The 19222-nt window shown below is 37.2% G+C and overlaps 2 protein-coding genes across 2 annotated transcripts; both read left to right on the forward strand.

Moving 5' to 3' along the window:
• The first annotated feature begins 2658 nt into the window (after positions 1-2658).
• On the forward strand, positions 2659-13646 carry LOC122665158 (tubulin gamma-1 chain). The gene is made up of 12 exons (XM_043861233.1): positions 2659-2955; positions 3895-4095; positions 5205-5316; positions 5479-5879; positions 6873-6926; positions 7059-7163; positions 8749-8823; positions 8928-8972; positions 9205-9333; positions 9690-9794; positions 9873-9949; positions 13216-13646. The coding sequence occupies exons 1-11, from the start codon at positions 2827-2829 to the stop codon at positions 9930-9932; spliced, it is 1416 nt and encodes a 471-aa protein (XP_043717168.1). The 5' UTR covers positions 2659-2826; the 3' UTR covers positions 9933-9949; positions 13216-13646.
• Positions 13647-17115: 3469 nt separating this feature from the next.
• Positions 17116-18171, forward strand: LOC122664830 (arabinogalactan protein 41-like). Its single transcript, XM_043860834.1, has 2 exons — positions 17116-17489; positions 18061-18171. Exons 1-2 carry the CDS (start codon positions 17372-17374, stop codon positions 18162-18164), a joined length of 222 nt encoding a protein of 73 aa, XP_043716769.1. The 5' UTR covers positions 17116-17371; the 3' UTR covers positions 18165-18171.
• The last annotated feature ends 1051 nt before the right edge of the window (positions 18172-19222 follow it).

Consider the following 19222-nt stretch of genomic DNA (forward strand, 5'->3'; position numbering starts at 1 on the left):
TGCCTTTAAACATGTCATATCAAACGAAGTGTTTTTTTTTCGTTCTCATTTTCAAGTATGGTCATGAATCATGAGACGTTGACACAAGAAGTTGCGAAGCAGTCAAGCTAAGACTTTGGGTGGTTTGAATCCAACAGAATCCCAAAACTCATTTAAGAGACCAACCTATTCTTATCCACATGTCCCACAACTGATCTCTTGTGTCTCACCCAAATCCACAAATTCACAAAGTCGGAATTAATGTTGATCAACCTTCCTAGATGACAATGCCACTGCAGGTGCTTGTGCTTGTGCTTGGATGTGGTGCATATGCTGCGTGTCCTATATATATGAATCAACAAAATTTATGTTGAAAACCACTAGACATAATACATAATTGTGACCTAGGGTTCTCCATAGCTCTGCAACTTGGACCGGCCCCCTCTCATCTCAATTATTTGATAGGCAGTTAATGAAGTTTCCACATCTGTGGCTGCAAGAACTGATCACTCAGAATTGAAGAACGTAGAGAGGAGGGAAGGGATCAAAGGCAAAGCAAAGCAAATTAATCCACGGAATTATCTGAAACTTGATATGGAAACCTGCAAATCTCTAACTCATACATGGACTAATGATGGCATTACCCAATGACATTTGGTGGTAATCCATTGTGTTCGATCTTCGATCTCCATAATTGTTTTATAGATTAGACAACCAAACCAATGGAATTGAACTCAATGTTGGTTTCCACGCGAAAGTGATAAATTCATATAGGATTTTAATAGTTTGATGTGAAGGTTTATAAGGATTTAGGCATCCTCTCCTTAATACGAAACTTTCGTGTATAATCCTAATAACCTCCCCCTCAGGACTCTATGAGAGATTTTCCCTTCAAGTAAGGGAAAGACTCCAAGGTCCCACTTATCCATCAAACTGTCACTATTATGAGTTTGTAATTAAACACTTCAAAGTCTGAAACTACTAAATGCGATTGAGGAAATCAGATTAGGTGATTATGTGAGAGTGGGATTGGTCTCCAGCTCCAATAAGGACGAAATTTTGCTACTACACTTATAGCAGAAATGTTCCTGTTAGGTATCTGCTAACAGCCAAGGAAATGAAATAATTCACATCTATTTTCAATCCATTTGAATACAAAAATACTTACCACATGGTAAATTGGATAGTGATGACTTTTTCTAGTCAGTAAATCCTGACTCCTCGTACTCACAATGTCAGTTTATCAAACTAGAATCAACTAAGTGGTAAAATAACGCTTATTTAACAGTCTAATTACCCAAAAAAAAATTATGGAAAAGAAATGAACGACTTACATTAATTGAAAACACGAGGGCAAAATATCAATATATTAAAGTGAGCATGATTAAATTTTTTAGTATGAAATTTGACACGTGACTAAACTATGTAATTTCTTGGATGACAATATTTAGAATTACCACATCACCCTTCCACATATCACACATAGTGAATGGGCTCTGCTAAAATTTTTTGCTCACAACGGAATTGAACGAATTTTTCATTAATTTTTATATTACAAGACTTCATTTCTACTGTTAGAAAAACAATTCTGTGAATCATTTATCTCAATTACACATGGGTTTTAGAATTCCATGGGGTTGGAGTAAGAGAGGTTTGAGGGATGGGGATTGGTTTGTAAAGCTCATAGTTTGGGTGTGGCTCTTGAGTCCCTTGGAAGCACTGGTGAAGCAAAACCAAGGGGGAGTTGCAGGGGTCTTGGGGTTCTACATGCCCCACCCCACTTTACTTTATCAGAATTTTCAAGTGGCCAGGGGTGCAATTAGGCAAAGCTGGGCTAAGTTGGACTGAGCCAGGTGTTTACCCTAGGTCCCCTTGACTAAGCCCAGGCCCAGATATATCGGGCTCAGCCTGGCCTACCCTTGATTGACCCTAGTTGGGCCTAGTTAGGTATAATTATAATGTTACAAGATTTTGCCCTCATTGAACTAATAGGATTTTACTTTCATTAAAAGAAAAAATGCCTTATATTAAAATTACAATTTCTTTTTGATCAACTTTAGTTATAACAAGATTTAACCTATACATGCAGCTCTGAGCTGGGCCGGAATTAGACCAATATCTCAGTCCAAACTCCAAACCCGACATGGTCGGACTGCGAATCAAGAAATCTCAGCCCTAATCCTGCCCTCCCAGGCTCAAGATAGACTTGAGGAGGTTCGGGTTCACCCGACTACACTTGCATCTCCTTCAAAAGAGAGACTTGATATGTGTTAATATGCTTTTTTTTTTTTTTGTTTCCTTTACTTTTCTTTTCTTGGCTTCCAAACACAGCTTATCTCAAGTAACGAGAGAGGGTCCATGGAATTCATCTTCACAAATAACCATTGGGAGGTGTGTCAGTGTCCTATGATCGTGGGGCTGTGGGCTATCGAGAGTCGAAAGTCGAGAATCGAGACTCAGAGCAGTCCATTAAGGTTAAGATTTTCTAAGTTAGACACCCCAATGATGTAGGAGGGCACGCCATGCGGACTAGCCAATAGCAAAGAGAAGGAAACCAAAGCCAAAATGATTCCCATCAAGTGAGGATACTTTGGTACATTCACATTCCATTGAGTAGAATGAGGGCAATGCACTCCTAGGGCGCAGTATATCAGGATTCACTCATGATAATTAGCCGGCAAAAAACGATGAGTCCATATAAAAGGCGCACCCCAACTTGAGCTCATAATTTCAGTAGCTTTGCTTTTTCCCTCTCTTTTTAAAAATTGAGCCGCGGAGACCGAGAGTGAGGATTGAGGAAGAAGAAAGAAACCAAACGCAGGAGACCTAATCTTCCGAAGCTCAACCATGCCTCGAGAGATCATAACTTTGCAGGTTGGACAATGTGGAAATCAGATCGGGATGGAGTTCTGGAAGCAGCTCTGCCTGGAGCACGGCATCAGCAAGGAAGGGATTCTCGAAGATTTCGCTACACAGGTTCACTTCTTCTGCTTTGATCTTCACTGATTCATTGTTTCGTATATGTTATCATTTTCCAGATCCTATTCGCCTGCTTGAGTTTTCGTTGCTTGTATCATTTTGTTTCGATCGAAGTGCTAGGTTAGACTCTGAAATCGGTATTTGAACGTTTATTTCAGAAGAATGCGTCAAAATTGAAGTCGTTACTCGAAAAATCTACTGATTGAAGTAAAAATGTGTTACTATTTTAGTCTCCAATTTTGCTTGTTAAAGTGGCTGTCGAACTTTTATTGGAAATGTGATTCTATTGAAAGCCATTTCAGCTGCAGATCTTCTGTTTCTGCTAAAAACTGTGATGCTTTGGTTCATGTTACAGTTTAACTGCTCTTTTAAATTATTTACTCACTCTTTTATCATTCAATTTCTCTGAAGTATGATGTATCCCCAAGTAATTTTAGTCTATCCATTATCGCTGCAGATTAGGATTTGTTGCTTTCTCAAAATTCTCAACCCCCCCCCCCCCACCCCCTTCTGTAAAATTCTCATTTCTAGGAATGCCATTGAACTATTTTGCTGCAAGTATAATTGCTTTAGTCAGTCTCCAGGAGATTTTGAAAAGTAAGTAGACATGATGGTTTAAACATGGTTAAACAAGCATAAAAGTGTAAGTGGGAGGGGCTTCAAAGTGCTGACTTGACTAATGTATGGCACTGCAACACACAATAAGTTGCAGATTTACATGGCAGTTTAATTTTTTTTTAAATTTGTTGATAGATTAAAAAGTTACATCATTTGGTCATTCTCTCGAAATTTTTAACATATTTCCCCTTTTTTTTTTTTAAAACAACTATAATTTTACTCATTTACATGTTTAAGGAATTCAATATCAAAATTATTAGAACTTACTGTATTAGTTATGACTAGCTTACATTGGTATATCTTGTATGGATGTTGTAGGGGGGTGACAGGAAAGACGTTTTTTTCTATCAAGCTGATGATCAACACTACATACCACGAGCGCTTCTGATGGACTTGGAGCCCCGAGTCATTAATGGCATTCAGAATAGTGAATATCGGAATCTCTACAATCATGAGAACATATTTGTCTCAAATCATGGTGGTGGTGCCGGAAATAATTGGGCTAGTGGGTATCACCAGGTTCGTTTTTAGGTCTTTGTATGCTAACTGTTTCTGTACTCATATGTTGTCTAGTATTGGTGGAAAAATTTTGAATATACTTTTATTGAGATTGTATTATGAGTCTGTTTGTATACTTGAGAAGTAGTCATTGAAAGTTCTCTCTTATTTAAAGAGCTTTCCTTGATTTTCTTTGGGTCTTTTATGATTAATAGTCATACCCTGGTGTTCTCTTGTTAACACTAGCTCTTTCAATACAATTGCCTCCTGTGCCATTTTGATGAAATCTTGTTGTTATGCAATGATTTGTAGGTTCAAAACAGTGCAAATGTTGCAGATAAAACATGATTCCACAAGCTGCCTTTTTCTTAGGCATTTAATCCATTTATTCAATATTAAAATACTAAATTTAATTTGGAGAGAGATACACTGGCACATAGTTTTATGGCATAGATCTCTTTAAACCGTATATGAGCTTCTTATCCTTCCATCTACAAGTAACAAACTAATGAATTAAATTAAGGAAGGCTCCACTGGTATGAGACATGCCAATTTTTAATAATTTTCTGTATGAAGATAGATGATGGTGAAAACTCTGCAGGGGCATGTGCAATTAGAAAAAAAGTGTGTTTCATATAAATTTATGAACTAATATATATATATATATATATAAAGGTGTAAATAGAAATTGGGGGAGTGTGAGGTGGCTAGAGATAGTGCTTATGTTTTAGGAAATTTCAAGAAATAAAAAAATTTTAAAAAATGACTTTTAGGAACATAGAACAAATTAAAATATAAACTCCTAAAAAAGGGGGGTCACGAGGATTGGTATTTTGGAAGCAAGATGTCCGAATCTCAATGACACCAGTTTCCTGTAAGTAAAGGTCTTGCAAAAATGGTTGAATTACGTAGTTCAATTTCAGAATGACCCATACAGAGTCTTTTTTGTTTTGCCAACATCAAGTCCATCTTTGTGATTCCACAAACTAGTCTATATATTCCAATGTCTGAAGTTTTAAGCTTTCTATTGCATGTTCAATAATGGGAGAATTGTCCCTTACTCTTTGTGCACTGTTAACCTTTTAAAAAATTCTTGAGTTATTGACATGGAACTATTAATCCCTATTCAGGGAGAGCAGGTTCAAGAGGAAATAATGGACATGGTTGATAGGGAAGCAGATGGAAGTGATAGTCTTGAGGGTTTTGTTTTATGCCATTCAATAGCTGGAGGAACTGGCTCAGGTTTTCCATCCTCTTTCTCTCTACCTCTCTTCGTTCAATCTTTTGAGCTCCTTGTTTTAAATGGATTTGTCGTACAATGTATCAATTTTCTTTTTTCCATAGAAACTTCATAGTGCTGTCAATTTGGAGTTCGTGTTTTATTAATTACTTGCTTAAGTGCAGGAATGGGTTCATATTTATTGGAGACTCTAAATGATCGCTACAGCAAAAAACTTATTCAGACATACAGTGTATTTCCTAACCAGATGGAGACAAGTGATGTGGTGGTCCAGCCATATAACTCACTCTTGACTCTTAAGCGGCTTACACTGAATGCTGATTGTGTTGTTGTTCTTGACAATACTGCACTGAATAGGATAGCAGTAGAACGCCTTCATCTATCTAATCCTACCTTTGCACAAACAAATTCTTTGGTTTCGACTGTAATGTCTGCAAGCACAACCACTCTTCGGTATCCGGGGTATATGAACAATGACTTGGTTGGGCTTCTTGCTTCTTTAATTCCAACTCCAAGGTGCCATTTTCTAATGACGGGATATACACCACTCACAGTGGAGCGCCAGGTTAGATTCAATCATTCATGTTATTTAATTCGTAATTCCTCTTACAGAAAATGCATTTTGGGTTTGCCTGGTATCTCTTAGTTTTGTGGCAAAGAGGAGGCTTGACTTCTATGAGAGACATAATCTGTGTTCTTAAGACTCTGGAGCTGATGAAAAATAGGAATTTTGCGTTGTTGAACCTTTGTGTGCATGTGCATGCCTGCACACATATGTACATGTGTTTGTTTGCTTTGTTTCATTGCTTATATTATTTCTTTCCAAAAACCTGTAAGAGTCTAATTTAAGTTTTGGGGATGTGGTATGATCTAAATTATTACTTCAACTGGATGGTTTTTCATGTTGTAACGTTGTGATGCTTTCTTTATGCATCTCTCCCTCCTAAAGAACCCACTAAAAGCATCCAAAATTCCTGTCTGTATAGACTTCCCAAATTATTATTGCTTGCCATTCTTTTTTCTTTTCCTGGTAAGGTGGCAGTAGATTTGAGGACTGAATGATTCCATTGACCTTCTTTTTGAGGATTGTGCCCTTGTTGAAGTGAAGGTGTTGAAATGATTGGGTAGGAACTATTGTTGTTTAGGCATTAAATTTGGGTGGTGTCCATTGTTTTGTTTATCAATACTTGTAGATGTGTTGTTGGTGAACAAAAAGAAATACAGAAACACATTCAGAATGTGGCTTCAAGGTACCATGGTACATGAATAAGCTTTTACCATAGTCACTTTATTTTGTTGGTGAATAAGCTTTTACCATAGTCACTTTATTTTGTTGGTGGTACTAGTACATATTGTGTTTGTTCTTATTATACTGACCACCAACAATATGGTGAACAAACCGATGCTGACTATAGGACTTGACAATCTCAAAGCAACCATTTGTGTGCTCTTAGGGTGCTTTGTTTTCTTGCAAAATCGAATTTGTCATTTCTTGCCTATCTAGTTCCATTTGTTTATTGTTGTAGCTGTCTGATGTAGGTAGTTTTGTCTTTGGCAGGCTAACGTTATTCGGAAAACTACTGTATTGGATGTAATGAGGAGACTTCTGCAGGCAAGATCCCCTGTTGATTGAAGTGTCTTCATAATTTCCAAGCCTTTTACCAATTGGAATAAATAAAAGAAAACTGCTTAGCCCTTCTTAGACTAGGGGTAGATGGGCTTCTTACTTTAGCGTGTTTTGCAGTCGAAGAATATCATGGTTTCCTCTTATGCTCGAACAAAAGAAGCAAGTCAAGCAAAGTACATATCGATATTAAATATCATTCAAGGAGAAGTAGACCCTACTCAGGTAGTGTTTTTCTCTGGCACTGTTTTACAATGTAAGTTCTCATACATCCTCAAGTGGTCCTTGTTCTCTCATCTCAGCCATGAACTTCTTGTTCCATTGTGGAGCTGCATCTAGCAAACTACTAAGACGATGGATTGGTAAAAGTGGGGTTTTAAGGGATTCAATGTATATCACATTACATCCTATTATGTAGCTCTTGTGGTTGGCTATTCTACAGTTTTTTTTTTTATACTGGCCGTTTTCTATGCCATGTTCATAGCTGTCAAGGCGTCACCTAGGCATCCAGGTGCCTTGGTCACCTTGCTTCCAGGCCCCATCCAACGCCTTGGATCATGTAGACGCTGTGACAACTATAGCCCACTTTAATTTTTTCCTGTTCTTATGAATAAAGATTGTTATCCCCAATATCCCCGCCGCCAGGGGAAAATTTTTTTTGATTCTTGAGGAAGGAATCCATTTTGTAGAAATTAATTGCGAGTTCTATTTGATGCAACCCTGTGTTTGAAAACTCTGATTACGGGTCTTTATGGGCCCATCCATGCGCTAAGAAACCCCAAATAACTAGCAATTAATTATTTTTTACTACTGAAACCAATTCTAGCATAAGAAGAACCAGACTTTGTTTCTTGTTTCAATGTCTCAATAGTAGATAATTCTGGAAGTAGTAATAATGCCAGAATCACTCCAAGGTAAAGATATATCTCCCAAATTCTGAAAGCAAAAGAAGGGGAATAAGATCGAATCAATTATGTGGGGCTGTTAAAGTTGCCAAGAACAGAGCACAAGTGATATGCTTAAAAAAAATCATGCAGAAACAAGTAGGGAGAAGAAGAACAGAGAAAGAAGTATAAGAAGAGTAATAGTGGAGTAAGATCTGACATGAGAAAGGAGAGATCAGAGACGGAAAAAACCAAGAGCACTAATCGGCAAATAAACAGGTGTCATAGGCAACCACTCAAACAAATATTCAATATTCACCCCATTTCATTGGATTGCTTACATATATATAAAAGAAAAACTCCTACTTTAGTAAGTAAACAGAATTATAAAGCAAATTGGACTCATCTACTATGGTGCAATATCTTTTCATGGATGCATCTCTTTTGTCAGAAACAAAGCTCATTAAGACAGTTTCATTCAGGATATCCATGTTGCAGTTTACATGATATTTGGGGGTGACTCATAGAGGCACTGCCCTTGGGACTTGGGGCAGAACGACCTGGTACAGTTGGAAGTTGAATTAATTAGCTTTAGAATATTTTATTTCCTTCATAGTGGGGCAATAGAAGCTAGGCTTTTTTGAGGAGAAATTCTTTTGCAGGTCTTATTTGTGACTGCCTTAATCTTAATTGATTGGGTTTATTAGAGATGAGGTAACCTAGATTCTTTGTAGCTTCCTCTATTGTCATTGGTCATTAGAATATTGTTATATTGCACATCTGGTCCCCTGATTGCATTTTTAATCTTCTTTTGGTTTCATTTTTTGTTGTTGTTTCTAATAAATTTATTACACCACAAGATTACGATAGTCTTAGCAATAATATCGGTAATTCTGTGTTGATGCTCACTGCTTTACTGGAACCAGGTTCATGAAAGCTTGCAGAGAATACGTGAAAGAAAACTTGTTAATTTCATTGAATGGGGTCCTGCAAGCATTCAGGTATCTTTTCCATTAGAATAAAGAGTAAGTACATTACACCAATAGTTTCTTAATGTGTTATTAATGTAGCATATATATATTCTGTTTTTGCTCTTCTTTTGCAGGTGGCATTGTCTAGAAAGTCTCCATATGTTCAAACAGCTCATAGAGTAAGATCAATCCTCTATTGCTGAATTTTGCTTCTTTCTGTATCAACATAATTAGGAGTTAGTTTGTCCTTCCCAACTTCTCGGGGAAAATTCTTATTTTGTTGGTGCATTTGTCATTTTGGGTATTCTTGCTCTTCTTCTGATTCGTAAGAATGATTTAAGTAATTTTACTGGATACATCACCTCTTCTGTGAGCAAAAGAAGGCTTAATTGTATCTACTCCCTTTTGTAGGTTAGTGGTCTTATGTTGGCCAGCCATACTAGCATACGACACCTCTTCAGCAAGTGCTTAAACCAGTATGAGAAGTTCAGGAAAAAGCAAGCTTTCCTTGATAACTATCGGAAGTTTCCCATGTTTGCAGTAAGTTGTGGATGCTCTTAACTGAATCTTTACATTTGTGCTTTATGTTTGGTGATAAAAGTTGCCATAGTGATCAGTAAGGTCTCCCTCCTATGCTTTCTGTTTTGCTTTTCTTTTAGTTATAGATTTTATCTTAATTAGTTTTACCCATAATTGGAGCTCTTTTTACTTCTTTTTTTTTTTTTTTTGTAGAAACTCTTTTTACTTTAGGAATACATTTTTTTGGCATTGAGTTTTATTAATAATATGCATTAGGGGTTGTCATATCTTTTTTCCTTTCTTTTTTGAGTGGAGAAACACAAATACATGAATAGAGTCGCTTGTATCCTCCTCATCTCTTATGTTGAATATCACAGGATAATGATCTCTCTGAATTTGATGAATCACAAGAAGTAATAGAGAGCTTGGTTGATGAATACAAAGCATGTGAATCACCAGATTATATAAAATGGGGAATGGAGGTATTTTCTTGCCTGGTTTCTGCGTCCAACTTCATTCAACTTCCAGTGGGACCTCACTGATGAGTTACAATGTGACAGGATCGAGACCGTGCTCTGACAGGAGAGGGAAATGCTTCGGGAACAGGGATCCAAAATTAGCACTATAAACTATCCAAGTAAGTTATTCCTTCTCTTTCAAATCACACTGGTAATATAACTGGGATTTCCTTTAATCATCAAAATTCTAGTTTATTTCATGAAAGATGCATGATCTAGGATACTAACTCCAGATATAGTGCCTTTTTTATTGATTGGTATGTGCTTTGTGATGTTGTAAGAAACATGAGCAAATATGTCGTGCGTGCAGGCATGACAATTTGTCATACTTTTCTAATTATCTACATGTTTATGCATGTGCTAAAATTATTTAGCTATTCTTCAGCATAAGTTTCTCCCTAATAGTCTTCCTTGACATGCCATGTAGTTGAAGGTTTTGGTTTATTTATATTGCATGACTCAGAAGATATGTGTGCTCTTTGGTTTACTTTGTATATTCTCTACATGGTACATGCCCTAACTACGGCATCTGGGCAAGCTTCTGGTCATTTTGATTATGAATGTTACAGGAGATATGTTGGAGAGCAGCCTTTGGATGTTGGACCCATTCAGTAGTGTTCATTTTTTAATTTTTCCAACTGTCCTCCCCCTTTCAGGGGATGGCTGTTTTGTGATAAAGATGTTGACAATGGTGCTTTTAAGGTCTGCTTCCTCTCAAGTTTCTGTGATTTAAAGTTCTCACTTAAGTTATATTCTAGTAACCCTCATTTCTCATATGCTGAAAATGGCAAGAGAACTCTTTGGTGAGAAGATCATTTCAATTCTGAACCTTTTCCATACTGAGGCAGGGTGGGGGAAACCAATAGTTGCATTAAGTTTGTGATTCTCCTTGACACCAAAAAAGAGGAAAAGGGAAAAGACTGTGATTGGCTAAATGAAAAAAGTTTACCTTCAATAGGGAAGTAACACTTGCAAATCTAGACTTTACTAATTCAAAATTTTTTTCCTGTTCATTTTACTCTATCCTGAATTAAAAGTACCTGGTATAGAGTTGCTGCAATTGTAACCTCAAGTTTGATCCTGAACCTACAGGAGTTTTGCATTTAAAAAAGTTTGGGCCAGGTTTTTGGATTGCTGTTGTCCTGTGGCTTGCCACTTTAGAGGGGTTAGAGTGTTGGGAACTTTTCTTGAAACCACCAAAGCTGCCACTTGTAAGGTTCTATTCTGCTCAGAGTAGATCCCTTCGCTACTTTTGCAACAATCTTGCTGGCTCTCATGGCGAGTGCCTCTGCTATCAGTGTCCGGTTTCTTAATGGTGGATAGCCTCTACTAGGTACTAAAATATAAGTGTACGGCTGTTTTGATTTCCTAAAAATGAGGGTGGGCCTTAGTGCAATGGTAAGGTTGCTTCATAGGCTTCGACTTTGGTAAGCCTCTCTGCAAAAACAGGGGTAAGGCTGCGTACATTATGACCATCCCCAGACCCCGTAGTGGCGGGAGCCTTGTGCATTGGGAATGCCCTCTTTTTCTGTTTTCACTCCCTAATTCCAAAGGATCCTTCATTCTGTAGTTAAACGTTTCCACTTTGGTTTTGGCACCATCACGATGCAATACATCTTGTGGTCAATATTTGATTAATGCATTAAAATCAAAAGACGTTGCTACTTAACCTTATTCACAAATGCAATGTGGCATTTTCTATGAAAAACGAATTTTATTTAGTGATATTCACCAAACGGGGCTAGATGCTTTAGGTATTTCCATAAACATAGTCCATCTTTGTGGTGGGAACTGCTTTTTCTCATTTTTTTTTAAAACTCATCAAAAGAAGTGTAGGAGTCTTATGGAAAGATATAGAGAGGGGTAGGAAGGATCTCTATATGGTCTTTATTGACTTAGGAAAAGCCTATGACTGAGTCCCTAAAGAGTTAATCTGGCAAATATTGAAGAAGAGAAGAGTGCCATGTAGATAGGTGGACATTTTTAAAGATATGCATGATGGTGTAGTGATTAGTGTAAGAACTAGGGGGGGTGTCGAGGTAGTGAATTCTCAATTTCAATTGGGTTACACCAAGGGTCAGCCTTAAGCCTTTATTTGTTTGCGCTTATCATGGATGGTATAACTAGAGACATACAAGACGAAGTTCCTTGGTGTATGCTTTTAGCTGTTGACATTGTTTTGGCGGATGAGACAAAGGCAGGGATTAACGGCAAGTCGGAGTTATGGAGATCTACCTTGGAATCAAAAGGTCTTAAGATAAGTAGAAGAAAGACGGAGTATATGGTGTGTAACTTTAGCCACACTAGAACGATTAATGAGGTAGTGAATATTGCTGAGAAGGAGATCCCACAAAGTGACTATTTTAAATATTTGTCCGCAAGAAGCAAAAAGAAGAAAAACTCTGAATTGGGGAGGGGAAGAAAAAGGAGAAAATCATACATAAAGAAGGTAATATAGAGGATGATGTTGCCTAGAGGATTCAAATAGGATGGATGAAGTGGAGACATGCGTTTGGAGTGCTGCGTGATCGGCGTATTCATTTAAAGCCTAAAGGAAAATTTTACAAGATTGTCATACGACCGGCTATGATATATGGTGCAAAATGTTGGGTAGTTAAGAAGCGTCATATAGATAAGCTAAGTGTTGCAAAGATGAGGATGTTGAGATGGATGTGTGGCAAGACTAGGAAGGATAAAATAAGGAATGATCATATTGGGAGTTGCCCCAATTCAAGATAAGCTTCTAGAGAGTCATCTGAAGGGGCATGGTCATGTTCAACGAGGCCTTTGGATGCTACAGTTCGGAGAAGTGACTTGATTCAGATTGAAGGCAATAAAAGAGCTAGGGGCAGGCCTAAAATGACCCTGAGATAAGTGGTGAGAAAAGACATGCATAGCTTAAGTCTTGTATGACCTCAAGTAGAGCTGATTGGAGTGTAAAGATCCATGTAGCTGATCGCATTTAGTTAGAATAATGCTGAGTTGTGTCATTATTGCTGTTGTGTTCTTTTGTTTTTACTTTTATCAATCTTTTGTCGTTGCAAGGTTCCATGTAGCCGACCCCATTTAGTTTGGATAAGGCTGAGTTGGTTTTGTTGTATCAAAGGGAGTGCAACATCAGCTTAGATTCTCTATTCCATTCTCTCTTGGTTGTGCTTTATTTTGGCAGAAAAAGAGAATTTATTCCTTTGGTAGTTACTAAATGCAACCTCCACCTGTGTACTTTTTGTAGTATCAATGTTTTTGTTATGGGTAATCACAGTTGATTTATTTTTCCTCGCCATGGAAATTTAGTAATCATTTATTTATTCGATTTGGAATCTTGTTATTCCATGCTCAAAACATGATGCCTGTTTTGACATTTACAAACTTTGATTTACTACAGGATTGGGATTTTTTTCCTTGATGGCATGCTACAGGATTGGGATTTGTTGCTCACAAAGGAGTCAAGTGATAAAAGGTTGACTATGACTTATTCATCTCTTGTTAATAGTTCAGTAGATGAATTCTCGCATTCTTGTGTGCTCAAGTTGGTCTTTTTCTATTCTGTCCTGAATTTGGCCTTCTTTAACAAAGACACTTTTCACGGGAGCAGACGGGTTTTTGTCTCCCTAACATTTATATGGTTTGGGCCTATTAGGAGTTTATTTCGAGTGAAGCCAAAGTTATATAGGCCAAAAGTCTTCACAATATGGCATTCTGGATATACCATAGTTTGGTTATTTGGGAGGACACTTGGGATATTATCCTAAGCATCTTTTTAGTCATATGTATAAGGTTGTATATTTCTATCAATCACATGTAGCTTTTATAATCTATAATCAGTTAGTTTCTTGTCACCCCCCCCTCCCCCCTAAAAAAAATGATAAAGCAGTTCTATCCATCCAATGAATGGGCTTGAACAACCTAGTAGTTCTTTTGTTGTTTTTCTTTTCTTGAAAGTCTGTTTATTCTACTGACAAAGGTAAATATATGCAAGTCTTTTAGTTTTACTTCCCAAATATTATAAACCATACGTTAGCCAGTAAAAGATTTTAATTCTTCAATGATTGTGTTGTTATACCAATTGGTCCTCAGAGCTGCAGTTCTGAATTTTGCAATGGTCCAATTGAACCCTTTATATTGGTTTTGGAAGTCCCTACTCTCTCTCACCATTTCACTTCAAGGCCAAGTTAACACAAATTGACAAGGCGGCGGATATGAACTGCCATCCTTGGCTTGGTGGTAAGGTTTCTCTAGCTGTTAGTAGAGGAGACTAAAAATTGAATCTCACCTTTGTAAGAGATTGGGTTAGGGTTTTTTGGGGATTATGGGATGATGGAAAAGGTAGGTGACATAGACATATAGTTTTAATGATAGCATCTTATGGTTTTCAAAATTTTAGGCTGTTTGGTTGGAAAGAAAAATGTTGTTAACACTTAACAGTAAAATGGAAATTGTTGTAGTCATCATTAGTAATGATAGTGTATATAAATTCAAAATATTCTTTATTGGATTTTCTTTACTTTCAGCCAAATTTTTACACTGATGAACAATTTTTTTATATTCTATTTCACTTTCCCTTTACCATAGGAGTTGTAGGAGTTGTGGAATGCATGTGGTTGTATACCTTTACTATGTTGTGGGTCAAGTGGAACTGAGTATTACTTTGGTTTTCCTGCTAGGAAAGAAATAATTTAAATCATTCTTGGAAAACTAAAAGTATTGACTTGGATGAGTCCCTAGTTTTGAGTTAAAAAATGTCTATACTTGGTCCTAGCTTGTAAGAGACGAGATTTGATGTTAATGCCAGTCGCATGGAACTCACAAAGTTTTTGGTCCTGGACCAACTTTGAAATCCTAACTCTGAAATCCTTAGGTTTAAATCCTAAGTCAGCAGGTGAGCCTTCACTTCTCCTTGTAGTTGTTACTCTCAGGCTAGTGAGACCACTTCCCGATTTTGTAGTCATTGTTGAACCCCTTAAACTTAGACACTCCACTTTTATCGTTTTTGTTTTTGGAACACATAGGTGCCTCATTCGCTTTGCGCCTCATTACCTCTCTCTTTCAGATAAATGCAAAAAAAAAAAAAGGCCTTTGACCCTTTACCCTTCCCCGTCTTAAGTCTCTTGACTAGGTTTAGTCTTTCTAGCTACAATTACTAAGTCAAGTCAAGAGAACAAACATAATATGAGTTTAATAAAAAATTAATGTCATAATTTGAAAGGAAATTAAGCTGGAGAAAAGCAGGTAGAATGGACCACGGCCAAGCATCAAGAGAAGGCTGAGTAACATATTTCAAAAGTGACTTGACTCAATGTCATAAAATTTTTTGTATACAAAGGACAATGTAGATATTTTCTTTTTTCTTTAACTAATTTAATTTTTTTTTCTTAAAAAAAAATTAAGAGAATAAACATAATAAGATAACTAATTTTTTTTTCCCTTTGGCATAGAAGCATAGCCTAGGTTTTGACGGGAACGAGTCTAGTTAAGGAGACCTGGTTTCTTAATTATACATCCAATTGGAGTTTGACCGTGTAACAAAGCTATTGCATCCCTTTGTAATGAGTGCAAAAGGTTTGTAGGCAGTTCTTGTATTTATGTATAACCATTTTATATATTATTCTATCAAGTTATATATATATATATATATATTATCGTTAATGCCCTATGATAACTTTTCCTCTGAGTTTAATTGCCTAGTTACCCCCTTTCCCCTATCATTACACTTTTTTTTTGGGTTAATTCTTTTCACTTGAAAAAGAAAAAATTCTAAGGAGGGATTCCTGTACCACACTTCCACTAGACAATGAGAATGATAGACCTTGTAGTCAGAAAAAAATAAACAGAATGATAGAGCCTACCCATCGGTAAGGTGAGCTTTCCCCATAGGCCTTATCTAGGTTTATTGTCTTGATCCTTTTTTTTTTTTTTTTTGATGAGTAAAAGCAGAGCATAACATTATAAAGAGCAAAACGTGTTTACATCATAGAGAAATTGGGGGGGGGGGGGGGGGATAACAGTTCATTGTCCTGATCCCCCAGTTCATTGTCCTGATCCTTGACATATTGGTTTAAGATACTGTTATCTCTTCATGAGGACCAGGATTATGAAAATTGGATTCGAGAATCCTATCAGCTAATGTTGATTTAGTCTGAATCCGATAGAAATCAGCCAAAATTGTTTCATAAATTATAGAATTGACCTCTTAGAACTGAAATCCAATGATCTGGATCAGAACATCCAAAATCGGGATCAATCATGAATTCATGACTGATTTTACCAATTTGACTCCAGTTTTTGAAACAATGCTGCAGTGCTGCAGGGGTTGAAATAATCGCCTCGTAGTAGTATTTTAAGAGTTGTAATTGGATCCAACCAGATCAATCTGCTTCAGATTAGACCAATCCGAACCAATTGATTCACATTGGATTCTTAAAGCTAGGTATTCCTGCTGATTTTTGATTGATTGGTCTAGACACAAATTAGTGGGGACCGATCTGAATCCCGATTTTCAATTCTTTTAAACCCTGATCATTAGGCGGCAATGTGGCCTGGAAGTTCAACATGAGATCAATCCGTAACCTCAATCGAATCAAATACCAAATTTACAGTAAGACTTGCTCCTTCATGTGAGGCCGCCTAATTGGATTCCAACCCGGAAACAACGGTCATGAAGAAAAACCCAACGGGATGATCATGACTTCTCCTTCCGAAATAATTTTGTTTACTCAATATTCCAAATTTTAAAATGGTACCGTTATAATAGAACGTTTGGATGGGAGTTGAAATTTTCTTTGAAAATTCAAATGATTTCAGTCAATCATTTGGCGGCCCCCCTTAGCCGCCAAGTGGTCCGACCCTGCGCACATGCATTCAAAGATGCTGTGATGTGGGGACCTGTAACGGTACCGTCTTTGAAATTACAAGTTATATCCCTTCCATTAGTCACTAATTTTGTTTATTGTTGGGGTATTATCGGTAAAATAAAATATAGATGCTTACTGAACGAAAGATCAAAGAAGAGAGGACAACTAAAATGTCGCCACGTGTAGGTATAGTGCCTTACAAAGTTGGCAACAAACTGACCAAACAGTCTGGCAGGGGATAGTTAGTGGTCACATGGGGAGGCTAAGTCTGCGGTGGCAGTGGGGTCTAGACACGTGGATTTGGCCCCACATAATGTGAGACTGGAATCTGAAACTCCTCTCTGTCCTCCAGTTTAGACTTTAGAGGTGCAGCGGTTTTTTCTCCTAAAACGTAAAAGGATGAGAGAGAGAGAGCTTCTATAAGATAGGTGGGCGGTGAACGCGAGCTCTCCACTCCTAGAACACTAAACGTGCGTCCCATCTGTGATTATTCTCCTCGTGCAGATATCTCTCAGCGAGGCCTCTAATCTCTCATTTACTCTCTGCGGCTCTCCGGGGCCGTCTCTACTTCGTTCTTAATCCTTCTTCTTTAATCTTTAAAGTAGGGAGACGCCGCAGAGAGAGAGACACACACAGAGGTTTGATTTAGAGATCTAGGGTTTTGAAAACCACTCAGAAACAGAGATTAAAATGGCAATTGTAAAGGTTTCTTTTGGAGTATTAGCCATCATTGCTCTCATCTTCAGCATTGTTTTACCTTCTGTTCAGGCTGATTCCAGGGCTCCTGCTCCTGCACCTGCCAGCGACGGTATGCTTTCTTTACTCCTCTCTTTTTCTGTTCTCCAGATCTGGCTTGACAAGAATTTTTTCTTTCTTTAAAATTTTCTTCTGATCTTTTATGCTGCATTTCGGATTCTTCTGTTGTCGTTTCTGTGCTGATGATACGGTTTAGTTAGATCTCTTAATAGGTTGTCTAATCCGAGTTTTTGGTCTCTGTATTTGAATATAAATTATTCAAAGCTTGAAGGTTTCAGAAATATTTTTGAGGCACGAATTTTGTTTCAAACTTCAAATCTCAATGAGTTCCTTTTCCTAGTTGAAGAGCTTCTGATTTTCGCTGGATTCTGGATCTGGACATGCTGCGGCTTTAAAATGTCGGCAAAGTTCCTCTGTTCTGCGAGTATTTGTTTTTCTTTTGCATAGGGAACTTCTATAGTAGGACTTGATTCTGGAGTTGGATCTGTGTTTGTCTCATTCCTTCGTTTTTCTTCTATTCCTGATTATTTTCAATAGTATTCGACTCTCTTCGTGAACTTTTCTGGCTTTTTCATTTCCTTGTTTTCCCTCATAATATTGTTTTTGTTGTTGTGGCTATGCAGGGACATCAATAGACCAAGGTATTGCATACGTGCTAATGCTGGCAGCTCTGGTGCTCACATACCTCATCCACCCCCTGGATGCCTCATCCTACAATTTCTTCTGATTGTTCAGTCAAAAAGTATGTTGCAGACTTACATGTGATGAAGATTAGAGAGTTGGTGGTGATAGGGAGGCTAAAAGGGTTGAATTGGATTGTTAGTTGGTGGTTGTGTATCATATTGAACATATATGATGGAATCTTAGTGGTGGTGCGATGATTTGGTGGTAGACAACTTGTTGGGAGTGTAAGAGTTGGATGGTTTATACTTTGGTGGTAGTTTATTCTTCTTACGTGGAATAAGGGTTTTCCCTCCTTCCTTTTTTTTTTTTTTTTTTTTTTTTTTTGCTCTTTTTTTTACCTTTGTTTCCTGCTATTTTATCTGGGATTCAACTGTCGCATTCTCTGTAGCAGTTTGACATATTCTTTGTTCTCTTCTTAATCCTGACTTTAATCCATTTTTCGGATTTTATATGAGTGATTTTGAATGTATATTTCTTTTATGCTTAGCTTTGTTGGGTTATTGAATGGATTTTATCGCTTCCTAGAATTAATAATATTACAGAGAGACGCTCATAAAATATGGGGCAAATTCTATGAAAATTACCAAATTCTTTCTTTAATTTTATGAAAAGACGTAATCAAAGGAAACTCTCCAGTTTATTATCAAAGCAACTCAAGTAATGAAATATTTTCTTCTTTTTTGCTTCTGTATTACTGTAACATTCTTTTCAACCTTCGTATGTTTGGATGTAAAATGTATCATGGGAAGTTAGAGGAGGAAATATATATATATATATATATTTTTTAACTGTAGATTGATTCCCCACAAAATCACAAAATCTTCGAACCTACCTTAATCCTAACGGGCTGAAATCACCTGTCCAAAGGTAATTAAAATTTAGTTTCAATTCGGTTTCGTTCTCAATTTCCTTATCATTGTTCTTTTTGACAGGGAAAAGGGTCTCATTTATACGTAAGCCATCAAGGAACATACACAAGAACCTGTTTGTCTATGTCACTCTTAGCCTAATGTTTGCAGCGTGTGGGGAACCTTTGGCCTCATTGTTATTAGTGAAAATGTCTCAAATATGAGTTGAAAAGTATTAAGACATTTACAGGAA

This window comes from Telopea speciosissima, chromosome 6, assembly GCF_018873765.1.
Source record: "Telopea speciosissima isolate NSW1024214 ecotype Mountain lineage chromosome 6, Tspe_v1, whole genome shotgun sequence".
Taxonomy (NCBI): Eukaryota; Viridiplantae; Streptophyta; class Magnoliopsida; order Proteales; family Proteaceae; genus Telopea; species Telopea speciosissima.

Excerpts from the sequence above, each read along its gene's own strand:
- LOC122665158 (XM_043861233.1), top strand. The coding sequence starts at position 2,827 with ATGCCTCGAGAGATCATAACTTTGCAGGTTGGACAATGTGGAAATCAG. Across the intron at positions 5,317-5,478 it reads AGCTGGAGGAACTGGCTCAG|GAATGGGTTCATATTTATTG; the intron begins GTTTTCCATCCT and ends GCTTAAGTGCAG. Across the intron at positions 5,880-6,872 it reads CACTCACAGTGGAGCGCCAG|GCTAACGTTATTCGGAAAAC; the intron begins GTTAGATTCAAT and ends TGTCTTTGGCAG.
- LOC122664830 (XM_043860834.1), top strand. The coding sequence starts at position 17,372 with ATGGCAATTGTAAAGGTTTCTTTTGGAGTATTAGCCATCATTGCTCTC. Across the intron at positions 17,490-18,060 it reads TCCTGCACCTGCCAGCGACG|GGACATCAATAGACCAAGGT; the intron begins GTATGCTTTCTT and ends GTGGCTATGCAG.